General features: G+C 45.7%; 1 protein-coding gene across 1 annotated transcript in view; it reads right to left on the bottom strand.

Moving 5' to 3' along the window:
- LOC139208135 (diacylglycerol kinase beta) overlaps positions 1–13,825 on the bottom strand; it is a 77,678-nt gene extending 63,853 nt beyond the window's left edge. Inside the window, exons 1-5 of the mRNA XM_070837715.1 lie at positions 13,757–13,825; positions 8,162–8,238; positions 3,216–3,236; positions 2,380–2,530; positions 127–189 (exon numbers count right to left, since the gene is read on the bottom strand). Of these exons, the coding sequence (XP_070693816.1) occupies positions 127–189; positions 2,380–2,530; positions 3,216–3,236; positions 8,162–8,238; positions 13,757–13,823 (379 nt within the window). The 5' untranslated portion in view covers positions 13,824–13,825. The remainder of the gene's footprint in view (positions 1–126; positions 190–2,379; positions 2,531–3,215; positions 3,237–8,161; positions 8,239–13,756) is intronic.
- Between the last annotated feature and the right edge of the window lie 536 nt (positions 13,826–14,361).

Genomic DNA, 14,361 nt, shown 5'->3' on the forward strand with positions numbered 1-14,361 from the left:
CAGGAAGTCACACCAACACAACAAGAGCACATCAAAAAGGGAGCAGCAGGCTGCAGCCAGCGGGACTCGCGTCCCATTCAGACGACATCACCCTGATGATACGGGCCGGTCGGCCTGCTCTGGTACCTGTGATGGGGGCACAGGCCACTTCAGTCTGAATAGAGATGCCTGCGTCAATGGAGCGGGCTTCTGTGGTCAGTCAGTGTTCGAGGGAAGAAGGAGAGCGGAGACGCAGCAAGAATGAATAAACATCAGTGAAGAAAGATATATACAGGACCTGAGAACAAGTCTTTACAGAAAGGGCACTGCTTCAAAATAGAAACCAACCACTCTTTCATTCTTTGACAATAACAGAAATCTAATGTTTTGAACTCAGTAGGCATAATGAAGGTTTCTGATATAGTTTATATGTCAGGGAGCAGGAGACAGGAAGCAGCACGTTATAACCAGTGAAACTTTCTCTTTGGTTTTTATCTGTGTCTTTCCTCTGACTGGGAGCTTCAGACATTAAGGCCTCCTGGTCCCTGATGAAGGACGACGATGATGATGATGATACAACAGACTTACTAAAGGTTCGGTCAGGGCGCTGACCAGCTCCTTCAGACTGGTTCATGTCATGTTAGCCAGTACGACCACCAGGTGTCAGTGCAGGCTCTCTCAGCAGCAGATAAACCTCACGCTCTTCACTCTTTCCTTTCAAACACGATGAGGATAAAGTGAATTCATGAGATTCACTATGTCACCTCCTGATATGACTGCCTTTACCACTGCGGTGGGAGCGACATTGTTCACATAGCTGGATCAAGAAGGGAGCAGACAAAGGTAGAACAATCCCGTACTGACGAGGGGGTGGATTCCTTACTTTAGATTTTGCACAGTGTGGATATAATGTGGAGTATCTCACTGCTGCTGTAGCACTACTGCAGATTAGTTTCTCTTCAAAACTTGCTCAAACTCTGCTGACCTGACAATCCTAACACATACTTAGTCAGGTGACAGAACATTAACTGGCAAGTATTTTGATTTCTCATTTGATTCATTTTATTCAAGCAAATATGGCAAACATTCCCTCTGATTTCAGCCTCTGAGGATATGCTGCTCTTCTTCACCATGTGTGACAGTAAACTGAATGTCTTTGAGCTTTGGACTGATGGTCGGTTAAAACAATAGTAACACTTCTGCCATTTCTACATTTTACAGTGAAGACAGGCTGGAAGGATGGCACAGAACAAAGAGTGAGGAGGGTGCCGGACAAACGACCGAGGTCGAAGCTGGGACGTCACAGACTGGGCTTACTGAGACACCGGGAACTTTAGCCCCAGTACTGTGACCCAAAGTGGCTGTCACTGTCACTCACATTCAGCCTTTCTAAACTTGTTGCTTCCTACTTTTACATCAGAGCACAGAAAAATATTTCTAATTCAACAGTCCATCTGTGTGCTCAGCTGCTCTGCAGTAAGGAGCAGACAGCAGAGCTCGGTGCCAGGGCCCACGCAGCACTCACATGCAGACACAGTTTACATACCGCACAGAGCAAGGTGCAAAAAGGCCTCGCAGTCTGGCAGAAGAAAAAAGGCCAGACCGGCCAAGTGGTCGGCAACTTTACTGCTGCAACCAGCCAACACATGAAGTCTGCATCTGCATAACAAGAGTAAAGTTACCTTTGTTGACCTAAAAATGCAAAAAAGCCTACGTTTTGATTTGCGTTGATCTTTGTCTGTAGCTTGTGGAAGGAGAAAGAACGGGTAGAGTAAACCAGGTGCCGTTAAATCACTGATTCACCAGTGTGAATAGCAGTCAGACTGCTCTCTCTGGTGGACTGCCCTTGACCATGAGCCAACATGCATGTGTAAGAGGCAACAATGCTAGAAACAACAAAAACCACAGGTGATGTGTGTGTGTGTGTGTGTGTGTGTGCTTGGTGTGTTAGGGTCTATTTCTATTCAGCCACAATGGCCAACTGAGCTGCAGTGTATTAAAAACAGCATGTCATTGGTTAAAAATAGCACATCTCATATGATAAAGTCCTTTGGCAAAAGGTGTCCCCCTACATTTAGTACGGTCCATATTAGTCTCATCTTCTGGCCGGATGTTTTTTCACTCCATTGTGTCATTCAGTACAGCAACTTGTGCGGAGAAGCTACTGTATCTAGAAGCCCTTGTAAAGATGGAATTATTTCAACGTGAATCTGCATGGATGAAGCAGCTTTTTCCAGGAAAGACCTTCCCGACATGTTGTGTTAAGATCAGCCACTTCAGTAGCTGTCATTGTGTAGGTGTCCACTGGAGCATCGCTGTGTTTCGCAGCAAAACTAAAATACACTTTGTGAGCAATGCAACAAGTTAAAAGATGCAACTATACAAATCCAAACAGCCTACCCAGTAAGCTCGTCCCCGCACGAGCGTGATCAGGAGAGCAGCCTCCTGTCTTGCTCTTGAAGGAGGTGAAGAGGTGCTGACACAGCTCTTCAGGGATGTCATTCTCCAGGTAAGTGGCCATGAAGAGCTGGAAGCCCTCATAGTCAATGGGCTGCATGGGACAGCAAAGAACAAACAGGTTAACAGAGTTACTGAGGCACACCTGTGAATGAAGTTTACACTAAACACAGATGGACAATTAATTTGTTATCACAATGAAAAAAGTTGAGGTTGATCTGCACCGAAATGAAGGTGTGCAGCCTCGATTTTGGCTGACATGCCAGTATTTCTTCACAGTAACAGCGTAATGACAATATGGTTTGAAGCTATAAGTGAAAACATTCTCAGTAAGGCTTTAGAGGTCACTGAAATGTCAGAGTAGCCAGAATAGTTCTTTAAAGTTGGCAGGGCAGGATAGAGCTGATCCAGATAAAACCTTGGTGTTTGGAGGCCTGATGGCACAAAAGAAAACAATATAAAGAAAGCAGGTGAAAACCATGCCACAGTCACATTCCTGTGCTGTAATGTCGAATACAGAAATGTAATGATCCTTCCATATACCTCCAGAACCCCCCCTCCTCCCTCAGCTGTCACTGGCAGAGCCGTGTGATGGCTGCATAGTAGTGCTGAACCCAACTCAACGACCCCATGAACTTTGTCCTTTTCCCCTCTGGCAGGGTAACAGACCCTCTGCAGCTGATCAGGCGGGGTTATGTTATGTTAGTGGACAGAATGTGCATGCAGTCTGCTCACACAGACACCACACAGCATGCAGAGCCCGCCGGGCGGAGGCTTACTTGGTTGAGAACGTCTTGCTTCTGTTTAACGGTTGGAACAATGAAGAGGAGAGGGAGGAGGCAGGGAGGAAGGAAGAAAGAGTGAGGGAGGAGTGGGAAGAAGAGAAGGGGTTAGCTACTTGGTGTGAATGCGGTGGTTGGTTTACAGAACAGACTGACTGCTCCTCATTTCTGCAGGGACTGTTTGGTTCCTCCTGTGCTGCACTCACCCAGGCACACTCAGGCTCGGCCCGAGAGGCCTGAAGCTGTCTGCTTTGCAAAGTTCGACCCTTTAAAAGTCACCAAGGCGATCTTGACCACTTACTCTGAATTTAAATTAACACGCACGTGTGACACAGCAATACAGGCCTCAATTTTCTCTAAACACACTTATAACTAATAAGATTGGTGATGGTTGCACGCTGCCTTCCGTGACATGTTTCCAGGGCCCTGGAGGGCTGGCTCACTGGCGTGGCTCCCTGACACACCTAAAGTGAACAGAGCCATTGTTACATGGCTCAACAGCAGCACGTTGGACAGATAATCCAAATTAGCAGTCTGTTGAACTGTTGCTCGACAACAAAAAAGTGACGCGATTGCTGAGGTTTAACATCACGCCAGAATACCACCAAGAACGGCAAACATTCGTCCAAGTTGGGCTTTGATTTTATCCAAAATTTGAAGGGCTGCTTGAATGATGAACAGAAGAAATGTTCAGCCTGATGCAGACCACTGGCAGCGTCAGCATGTCTCACCTGCTCACTGATTTCAACTCTCAGCACTTAATGACTAAAGCACAAATCTATGTCTTTGCAGAAGACGCGATGACTTTAGGTCTTTGCTACATTGTTGTTTTTATTGTCGTCCAGTTTTTTGCTTTCATTACTGCAGCACATACATACTACTAATTATCGCTGTCCACGACATCCTCCGTCCACCAGGACCAAGTGCCACAGCAGGAGGGGCGACCTCCCCTGGAAGAGAGGAGAGAGAGCTAAGCTAACCCAGCTAATACCGACGGCTGCCTCTAGCTAAAGGATGGCGACCTGGCTCCATCTCAGCACCCCGGATCAATCTACTGCTCCCAACGGGTGTACCACCAGGTTTTTACCACCAGGCCTCGGTAAAAAAGAAAGAAGATATACTTTTTAAACCAGCACAATACTCATATAAACAATTCGATTTTCTATAATTTAAGGCACATTCGAAAATCATGACCTATCCCTATTTGCTACAGCAGGCCCTCAAAGTCTGCTAAAATGCTGTGGGCAGGGCTTATATTACAAAACATGTTTGACCTCCTGAACGCTTTGTGCTATTGCAACCACAGTTGTCGACACAATGAGTGACCCTGACACATTTGGAGCCATTTAGCCAATAGACGTCGCTTTAGCAGCAGCAGCACCTCACTATAGAGGAAGGAATCTCTGTCAATACGTATGTCCAAGTAAGTATGTAAAGTTTATTTGGTATAGCGCTTTTCAGCTTCAGAGGAGTAAAATATACGTGTTTGACTGTCCATCACATATCTGTTCACTCTATTGACGACATCCTTGGTGGGTGCATTGCTGAGGAGCCCAGGGAGTGTCGAGTGTGATGTCGACTAGTGATTGACCTGCTCCAACTGTGCAGTACAGGGTACCAAGCTGTCGCCGGGTTCACACAGGCACGTCTTCAGAACAGTCATGTGCTCCAAACAGACACTGCACTATTTTTAATGAATCAACAGATTGTGGAAAAATAGCGTGAAAATACCCATCAAAACTCCGCCTCCAATGTCTTGTTTTGTTTGACCAAAAGTCCAAAATCCAAATAAATTCCATTAACACAGATACAACTCTCTCATTTAAGAAGCTAGAACAGGAGATGATTTTTTCAAATTGTTTGTTTGAAAAATAACTGAAACAATCAACCATTTATTAAAACATTACATTGTATGTAATCAAAACAGTCTCTCTGGTTTTAAACAGGTCTGATGCAAGTGAAGGCAAACAAACTAATACAATTAGGCCGGACTAGGGGCAAATTAGTCCCCTTTCCTCTTTGGTTCGCTCTAAAATAGGACAAAGTCAAGCAGATCCCTTTTGCATGTCAAGACTTTGTGGAAATATGCTTCTAATATGCCTGCGTTCAGCGGGATAGATGCTGTTGTAGCCGACATCTAGTGCAGAGGAACACACCGTGATGACAATCCTCCCTCAGCTCGACAGTGTTGACCTAACCCTGAGAGCCACGAACCATTCAGATCACTCCCTTTCCCTTATTTGGCCAAACAAACCACAAGGATTTCATTTGCTATGCATCATGTAGCGCTGCAGGTTCAGTCAAATATGCTCATGTGCACAAATGCCATAGAACACACATACACACACACACACACACACACACACACACACACACACACACACACACACACACATTTGTGGAAATTCTTGTCCCTCTGGAAACATTGTTTACTCCAGAGTCTACCCAATGATTACTTTCCCTGTGTGCAGGCTCAAGGCTGCCAGTCTGGAAGTATCTCATCTTATCTCATTTTGGCAGGGCTGCCACAATGACTTGACTGACTTTCTACTGGTGTTAAAAGGTAGAACTATGGGAGCTACTGACCTGTCTGGAGCCCCCTCTAGGAGAGTAGGTCTGTCAATCTAAAGTTCGATGTTATCAGACTGGAGAAATGAGAGAATCATTTGTGATGGAGAACCTGGTATCCCTGAAGTGTTAAACAAAGCTTTCACACAAATTTCATGTCCCACTGAAAGTTGTTTCCTGTTGCAAGAAGACATTGTTCACCATAGTTAATAGTAAACAGGTTCCTCCTGCAAGGAGACCAGGCAGCTCAAATTAGAAAATGAGAAAAGTAGAGATGATCACAAGACTGTCAGTGTAAAAGATAGTGCTGGTGCTTCAAAGTGCATATTAACATTTTGTATTTTTGATTTATTTAAAATCAGAATGCCAGCCATTTAAAAGATTCTAAAGAAACACTGATAAATTCCCATTTTTACACTCTGGACAGGTCACAGTAACACACACACACACACACACACACACACACACACTGAGAAACGTGGCTCACATCCACGCAGGCGCTTCCTTCTAAAATGCTTGTGTGTTCCGTGAAACAACCATTTCCACATGCTTTCAAAATGCTTCATGTTGACCGTGTTTGACAATAAAATAAGACGTTTCAAAGTGACATTGTCAACTATGCTGAAAAACAGAGCACAGTAAATGACATGGTGATGCCTGATGGAGCGTTTAACTACTGTGAAGGGAGTCCCTGTGGGTGTAGCTGACAGCCTCTGTGTCTCAGTCGCTCATCAATCACGGAGAATTATGGTGCCGCTGCTTCTGTGCTAATGTGTTCAATAGAGACACTGGCACTGAAAGTATTACTGTTTTTACCTACTGTCCTTAATCAGAAGATGCAGGGCCGCGGTTTGGCTGAAAATACACTGAATTAAAGCACTGAGCAGGAAGACAGAGAGATCACAGCCCTCTTTTGTCAGCAGCTGGATGAGTAGATTCCGCCGCAGCTGGCACACTGGACTGATGAGTCATTACAGCTACATGTACACACACACACACACACACACGGTGATGGATGGCGGAGGCAGGCCACAGTGGTCATCGTGGCGCCAGGTGACAGTGTGGTCTGAGAAAGACCACGTGAACAGAGTATGTCTGCTTCCTACGGCGCCAAACGTCCGGCCGGGCTTGTAGTCATGTCATCACACACTGAGGAAAAGGTTACAGCAGGACGGAGGTGATAATGAAGAACCAGATGAGCAAAAGGAGCAAGAGGAGAGAAGGGAAGATATGATACATACAAGTTCAGACAACAGAGGTGACAGGAGAGCAAAGAAATGTATCATGACGAAGGTAATGTGACCACAGTCAGTACCATCACAATCATACGGATATTTGGGCTCTAGTGACGACACCAACGCTGCTGGGGAGGAATCAGATGTGAAGGCAGAGAAGTTTGGGCTGAACGCAGTCGTCAATAGACAAGTGACAAGTGTGAAATGAATTGTAACCAGATAAAATATGTCATATGATAACAACTCAGCAGCTGGATACTGTGGCATGCTGAAGTAGCCTCTGTGAACCGAAACAGAGAATGTGAGGATGTAATGGAGATGAATTAATGTGAAAACTACGTTCATTGCTTCAGTCTCTACGAAAGTCACTTAGTTTTTCAAATGGTCATCAACAGTGTGTGTGACAACACCTTAAATCATCCTATCATCATTAAAAAGACCATGTCCAGCCTCAGACAGTTAATTAATTAACCACATCAACACATTACAGTGACAAGAAGCCTCTCAGCTGTTATACTATATATATATGTGACTGTGTGTATGTCCAGTAGTGAAAGGGAAGAGGGCTCAGGCCACCAAACCATGGTGATATTGTGTGTGGAACATCTCTTCATGTCACACAAATCTCCGAACACCACCGAGGGCAAAAAAGAGACAGCAAAGAGGACGTCACCACCTTATGCCTGCTCACACCACAGCCCCTGAATGTGTCACAGAGGATCAAATGTTTATGTCAAAAAGGGTTAACTGGTGGTTCATTATTTACTTTTCAACTTCTCAGCAGTGAACCAGAAGCCACCATCCTGAGCGCTAGGTGGGTGGAAAAAGCCAAGCAATGTGTGGCACTACGTCCAGACGACGGCCGGCTATAAAAGAGTCTGCACTAACTGCTGCAGCCTCCACAGTTTACGGTGCAGCTGGGAGCCGAGCTGCTGATGTCAGGCGCCACACTTAATGCTGAGGGTGTATCTCCACCCCACCTTTATCTGAGGGAAGGGGGGACTTTGTGTTTTGGTGATATAACTCTGAATCAGAAGCATCCGATAAGGCCAGGCCATGTGTGCACAGACAGTAGTGGTGTCAGAGTGAGACAAAGGTGGACGAGGGATGATGGAGGAGTGAACTGTGGTGCAGACACACCTGCTCTGGATTGTATTTGGAAAGGACGCCTTCACCGTGAAACTCCTCCAGCACATCCTTCAGCTTCTTTGTGGAGTCTGACGAGGAAAAAAAGAGAAGATTGAGTTTTTTCATTATATTCACTGCAGTGTCTTTGCTTTGACACACTTGGCTCACTTCTGAAAACTTTGAGACTACAAAGCCCCGTCATGCTCACTGAGCACATTTTCATCAAGCACTTCTCATAATCATATCTCTTAGTCTCAAAATTGAATAAACATGATACATCTCATCAACAAGTGCCCTGGTAAATACTCATCTATACTAGGAAGTACTGCACCAGTTGAGCTGAGCCTGTTAATGAGATGCAAAAGGGCATCTTTCTCTCTCTCACACACACACATAGAGATAGAGCCTGTGTCCAGAACACTAACTGTCATGACCTCCTTCCATGTGCATCTGCCAAACACTTGGAGGGGACAAACGTTCACCAGTGGATGGGGCAGATCATCACTCCACCACTATTACTGCACAAATTTATGCATGCACACGCCCCAGACCATGTTAGCGCTCATAATCACCAATGGATGACACCTCACTTCATTATTTTTAGTGCTCAGCAGGTTTCCAGCCAGTAAAGCTTTCCTATTTCTGTCCCGCAGTAGACGTGGACTGTAGAGCGAGGCAGAGGAGTGCACAGGCTCTGGTAAGATGAGAACCATGTGGTCAGAGAACATCCAGAGTGCAAAAAACGGACAGTCTATTCCACTGCAGTGGCCATTTGCACAATGTAATGAGTGACCCACAAGCATTAGAAGGACATCATTATCATATAGGCTCAGGCCAGCAGCATCACAACCAAAACACTGATACAGTGGCGCTGAAACGATGACTGAATTAATCAGTTAACTGAAAATGAATCCACCATCCACTGCTTTGATCATCAATTAACATTCAAGTCTTTTATCAACAGTAATGCCAAACATTTTATGTATATGTGAGGATTTGCTGCTTTTCTGTCTCATAATTAAATATCTTAAGGGTTTGGACTGTATCTTGGGTATTTTCACTATTTTCAGACCATTTTAAATGAAAGTAGAAAGTGCAATTTCTGGAGAAATTGCGGTGTGAATGCTGCCCTGCTGCTGCCCTGCTGCTGACATGCTGCCCTGCTGCTGACCCTGCTGCTGACATGCTGCTGACATGCCGCCCTGCTGCTGACATGCTGCCCTGCTGCTGACCCTGCTGCTGACATGCTGCTGACATGCCGCCCTGCTGTTGACATGCTGCCCTGCTGCTGACATGCTGCCCTGCTGCTGACATGCTGCTGACATGCTGCCCTGCTGCTGACATGCTGCTGACATGCTGCTAACATGCTGCTGCCCTGCTGTTGCCATGTTGCTGACATGCTGCTGACATGCTGCTAACATGCTGCTGCCCTGCTGCTGACATGCTGCCCTGCTGCTAACATGCTGCCCTGCTGCTGACATGCTGCTGACATGCTGCCCTGCTGCTGACATGCTGCTGACATGCCGCCCTGCTGCTGACATGCTGCTGACATGCAGCTAACATGCTGCTGCCCTGCTGTTGCCATGTTGCTGACATGCTGCTGACATGCTGCTGACATGCTGCTGACATGCTGCTAACATGCTGCTGACATGCTGCCCTGCTGCTGACATGCTGCTGACATGCTGCTGCCATCTGGTGGCTCAAACGTCACCAATGAGCTGCTGCTTGTCTGCTGTCAGGTTGCCATGGTGATTTCAGCTGTGACACACCTCTGAACATCCAGCTGGACTCGTAGATGTAATCTAAGGTCTCTGTCTTGTTAAATCAGAGCTCTGGAGCAGGTTAGAAAAGTCTTTGTCTCTCCCTCCTCAGCTTTTCCCTCAGTTAACATGGCAGTCAATGAGGCATTTGGTCGGCACTCCCGTCGCTCCAAGGCTCGTAGTGGGAGCTGTGTACGCTTCTGTGTGTTGTGAGTCACATCACTGCGTCCGCGTGTATAAACTGTGACTGTGGGTGAAGCGGTTCGGCCATAAGAGAGAGTTAAAGACAAAAGTTTCAGGCGATTTCCCCGCTCCTCTCCACTCTAGCGTTGACGTCACCCGCTCTAGCGGGAAGATTCTCCCCATTCACTTCCATGGACCCTGAACGCACCACGAGCAAAGATGAAACATTGAATAATATGGCAACTGTGAATGTTATGAATGAGAAAAGTCATTCCGGTACAGTCCAGATTGAGCTGCACGTTTTGCAGTTTGGATGGTGTGATATGAACTAGTCGTTTCCGTTCTCTTTGATTATACAGCTTGTTTTTGACACTAGCCCCATAGTACTGCTCCCTCACGTAGCCCTACAGTATGTGTAGAGACACAGCCAGTGTCCTTCACGAGCCCTTGATCGATTGGCTGGTGATACACAAGCCTCCCTGTCCTTCATCAGCTCTCCATCAGTAAAAATGAGGCACATTTGTCATGCTTTGATTAAAGTCTGTCTCTACTGCCTCCTGGCTCATAAACCAAAGACTCCTCTAGACCACAGCAACATGAATGGTGTGAAACTTCATTGCTTCTCCTGTGCAGGGCATTATGGAGATGATCTATTGGAAGTGAACAAATCACCCCCTGGCTGCTAGTGCGCTGCCTGCCTGTAAACACTGTGTAAAAAAGCAACCCACAACATTTTCCAATAATTTCTGACTTTGTGCCAGGCAGCACTCATTGTTGTCTGAATGTGAAATCTTGGAGGCATGGGATGTACAAAAGAGAGATCTCAGACACTACAACAAAGACCTTCTGCACAGACACTCCTCCACTGCAGCTTCACGCTGACCGTCCTGTCCCACCACTTTGTCTCTGTCACTTTGTCACTTTCTTAGACAAGTTTCCAGGAGGATTACGGGCAGGTGAAGTTGAAAAATGTCATTGTCCGTCCCATGTTGCCTGAAATCCTTGCAGAACAGATCGCTTGCATCCCATAGAAAATGAATAGGGGCAAATGTCTCGCATTGTGTTCACTTAACCCATGTTAACCTGTATAATGTGGTGGCTCCTGTGGCTACTAGACTACACTCTGCACTACTTACACAGGGTCAAAAACCTTTAAAAACACGTACATACTCAGGCCCATCTACGCCTTTTTTCATCTACGTAATATTGCTAAAATCAGGTCCATCCTGTCTATTGATGATGCAGAAAAACTAGTCCACACATTAGTCACTTCCAGGTTGGATTATTTCTGTTCCTTATGATCAGGCTGCTCCAATAAGTCCTTAAAGACTCTCCAGCTGGTCCAGAACGCTGCTGCTCCTGTTCTGACCAGAACTAAGAGAAGAGACCATCTTTCTCCTGTACTGGCTTCTCTTCACTGGCTTCCAGTCAAATCTAGAATAGAGTTTAAAATCCTTCTCCTCACCTCCAAAGCTCTTAATGTTCAGGCTCCATCATCTCTTAAAGAGCTCATAGTACCGTACTACCCCACTAGAGCACTGTGCTCCCAGACTGCAGGTCTACTGGTGGTTCCTAAAGTCCTCTAAAGTAGTGATGGAGCCAGAGCTTTCAGCTATCAGGCTCCTCTCCTGTGGAACCTCCTTCCAGTCTGGGTTCTGTTCAACCTCCACGCCCCCCCCCCCCCCCCCCCCCCCCCCCCCCCCCCCAAGCCTGGTTCTGTTCCAGGTTTCTTCCTGTTAAAGGGGAGTTCTTCCTCCACTGTTGTCTAATCTAACATCTGATGCTGCTCATGTGGGGATTCTTGAATCCTTCATGTTGAATTCCTGAAACATTGGTCTCTCTCTAATTAAAGAGTTTGGTCTAGACCTGCTCTTTATGGAAAGAGTCTTGAAGTAACGCTGTTATGAATTGGCACTATATAAATAAAGATTGATTGATTGATTGATTGATTGATTGATCATCCTCAATGAGACACAGTCACAGGGGAACAAGCTCCATTCTGCCCATACTGCATCCTTTCATCGGCAAATTAACAGAGAAACTCCTCGTCAATTAACCACAGCGAGTCAATAAAGAATCAGTGAATAACAATGTCACTATTTGTGCAGGATGTCTCATGTCACACAAGTTACCAGTGTAGTGACGATTCTCTCCAACCAATCAGGTTAAGTTGTGTAAAGGTCATGTTTTCACTCCATCTTTTTATATTGGCTCAGCTCACCGGAACCTTGATGGAGGTCAAAAAAAGTATTCTGTACCTATTGCCAATGGAAAACCAAAACAGAGCAGATCCAAGTCAGCTGAGCCACGCTGTGGAAAAGAGGCATATGTCTACCTGGAACTGCCTCGGGCAACGCCAACAGCTGAATTTTCACACACTGTCTTTCTTTTTTAGTGGACACAGGTTGACGTGGGCTAATAATCAGTTGCCACAGGCAGGCTGCCCTGGCCCAGTGCCAGAGGGTCCCACAGAAAGAGTTATAGGCCAACGTCAGGTAGAAGATGTAGCATTAGCGTTAGATAGAGGACACAGGTGAAAGAAATTGGGTATTATTGAGGTATTATTGTCATCAAGCGAGGAATTAATGATACTGCCTGCAACAGATGCAATCAGTAACCCTGAGCCCTGATCCACCAGGACTGGCTACAGATCAACGTCTGTCAACATTTCATGGTTATATTTTATCTTCTAAAAGAATATGCTGGCACTCGATGAAAAACGTATGAGGATTCTTCAGTTTATTTTTAATATAATGGTCCTGCTACTGCTCCCAGTGGCTTTTAGTATTTCAAATGTATGTGCACCAAAATCAGAGAGACAATTCTTTTAAGCCATTTATGAAAGCTGAAAGGTGAATATCTTGACCACTTTCCATGTACGATCCCTGACACTGGCACCAAATCAAGCAACAGACAGTCAGTCTGTCAATCAAGTCACACTGAACTGTTTTGGTACTGATATCTCATTGTTATAATCTTCTGACTGAGCTTGCAGTCAATCAGCGAATATGACTGATCTACCTGTCGTGGGTCTATAACACAGTGATTTAAGCATGATTGTGTCATTCTTCAACAGGAAAGCTTGTGGGACAGAGAAGCAATACTCTGAGGTTCAGACAGACAGATCCACCAGGATGAGACAACAGACGTTCTTTTGACTAACAAATAAGGTTGCTAGTGAGGACAGACGCTCATCCAGCAGGCTGGTAAGAATAATGTGACACCAATCATCCCGACTGAGGTCCTGGTCCAATGTTTGCGCTCTGTTTCATTATAGGACGCCTTTGAACAGGACCTTATAAAAGGTCAAGTCCCAGGGTTATCATTGGTACAGTAGCTGTAAATACACACAGAGGACGATGGAGTGAGTTAAGTCATTTAAAATGACGAGAATGAAATGACAAGCTTTTGATCATTTCTAAGCTATCAGTGTGGAATAAATACATGATTTATGGTTTGGACCAAAAATTCCTGCTTAAAATCTACCAATGCACTCTTTGGATCTGGACGATCTTGCACGAGGCCCTTGGCAGACTGAAGTATGAATACCACAGTTTTTGGTTTTGCAAGCAAAGCTGTATGTGCATGTAGACACAAAGACAGAGGCTTGTTCATGCACTGCAGTCTACTGCACACCCTCAGATTCACACTCGTGGGTACTCACACTCGCTGTACTGTTGCAGCTGAGCAAACTCAGCTGGGCTCAGACACACCCAGCTCCCGTCTCCCATGCTGCCCCCAGGCCGGGGTGGGGCTCTGTGTCTGGGAGTGTGTCGGACTGGGAGAGTGGCGCTATGGAGTGTCGGTCAGCTTGTGTAATAAGACTGAGGCGAAGAGGTTTCGGGGTGTCATCTCTGCCTCTTCACAAACACAGCAGGTGGACAGTTGACCTGAGACCACATGAGAGGTGCCGGACACAAAAAATGCTGAGCTGCTCCAAATGCTGAATTTGTCACTCTGAATGGCAAAAAAACAAAGGGTACAAAAATAAATGATGTCTAGTCAGGTGAATGGAGACTGGAGGTCTGTCACAGCGAGTCACTCCTCCTCATGACACCTCTGACCTGGGGAAGGAGAGAGAGGGAGGGGGGACATGATCAATAAATTAAGGTAATTATCAACGTTTTTTGGACTGCATAAAAAAGTATTAAATGTATGAAAAGTCGTACAGTCATAACAGGAAACTGTAACATCTCAATGTCATTTTTAAGAAGAAGGGGACGGAGAAGATGCGAAGAGGAGGGCTGTAGAGGAAGAGGTGGAGAGGAA

The sequence above is a fragment of the Pempheris klunzingeri genome, chromosome 10, assembly GCF_042242105.1.
Source record: "Pempheris klunzingeri isolate RE-2024b chromosome 10, fPemKlu1.hap1, whole genome shotgun sequence".
NCBI lineage: Eukaryota > Metazoa > Chordata > Actinopteri > Acropomatiformes > Pempheridae > Pempheris > Pempheris klunzingeri.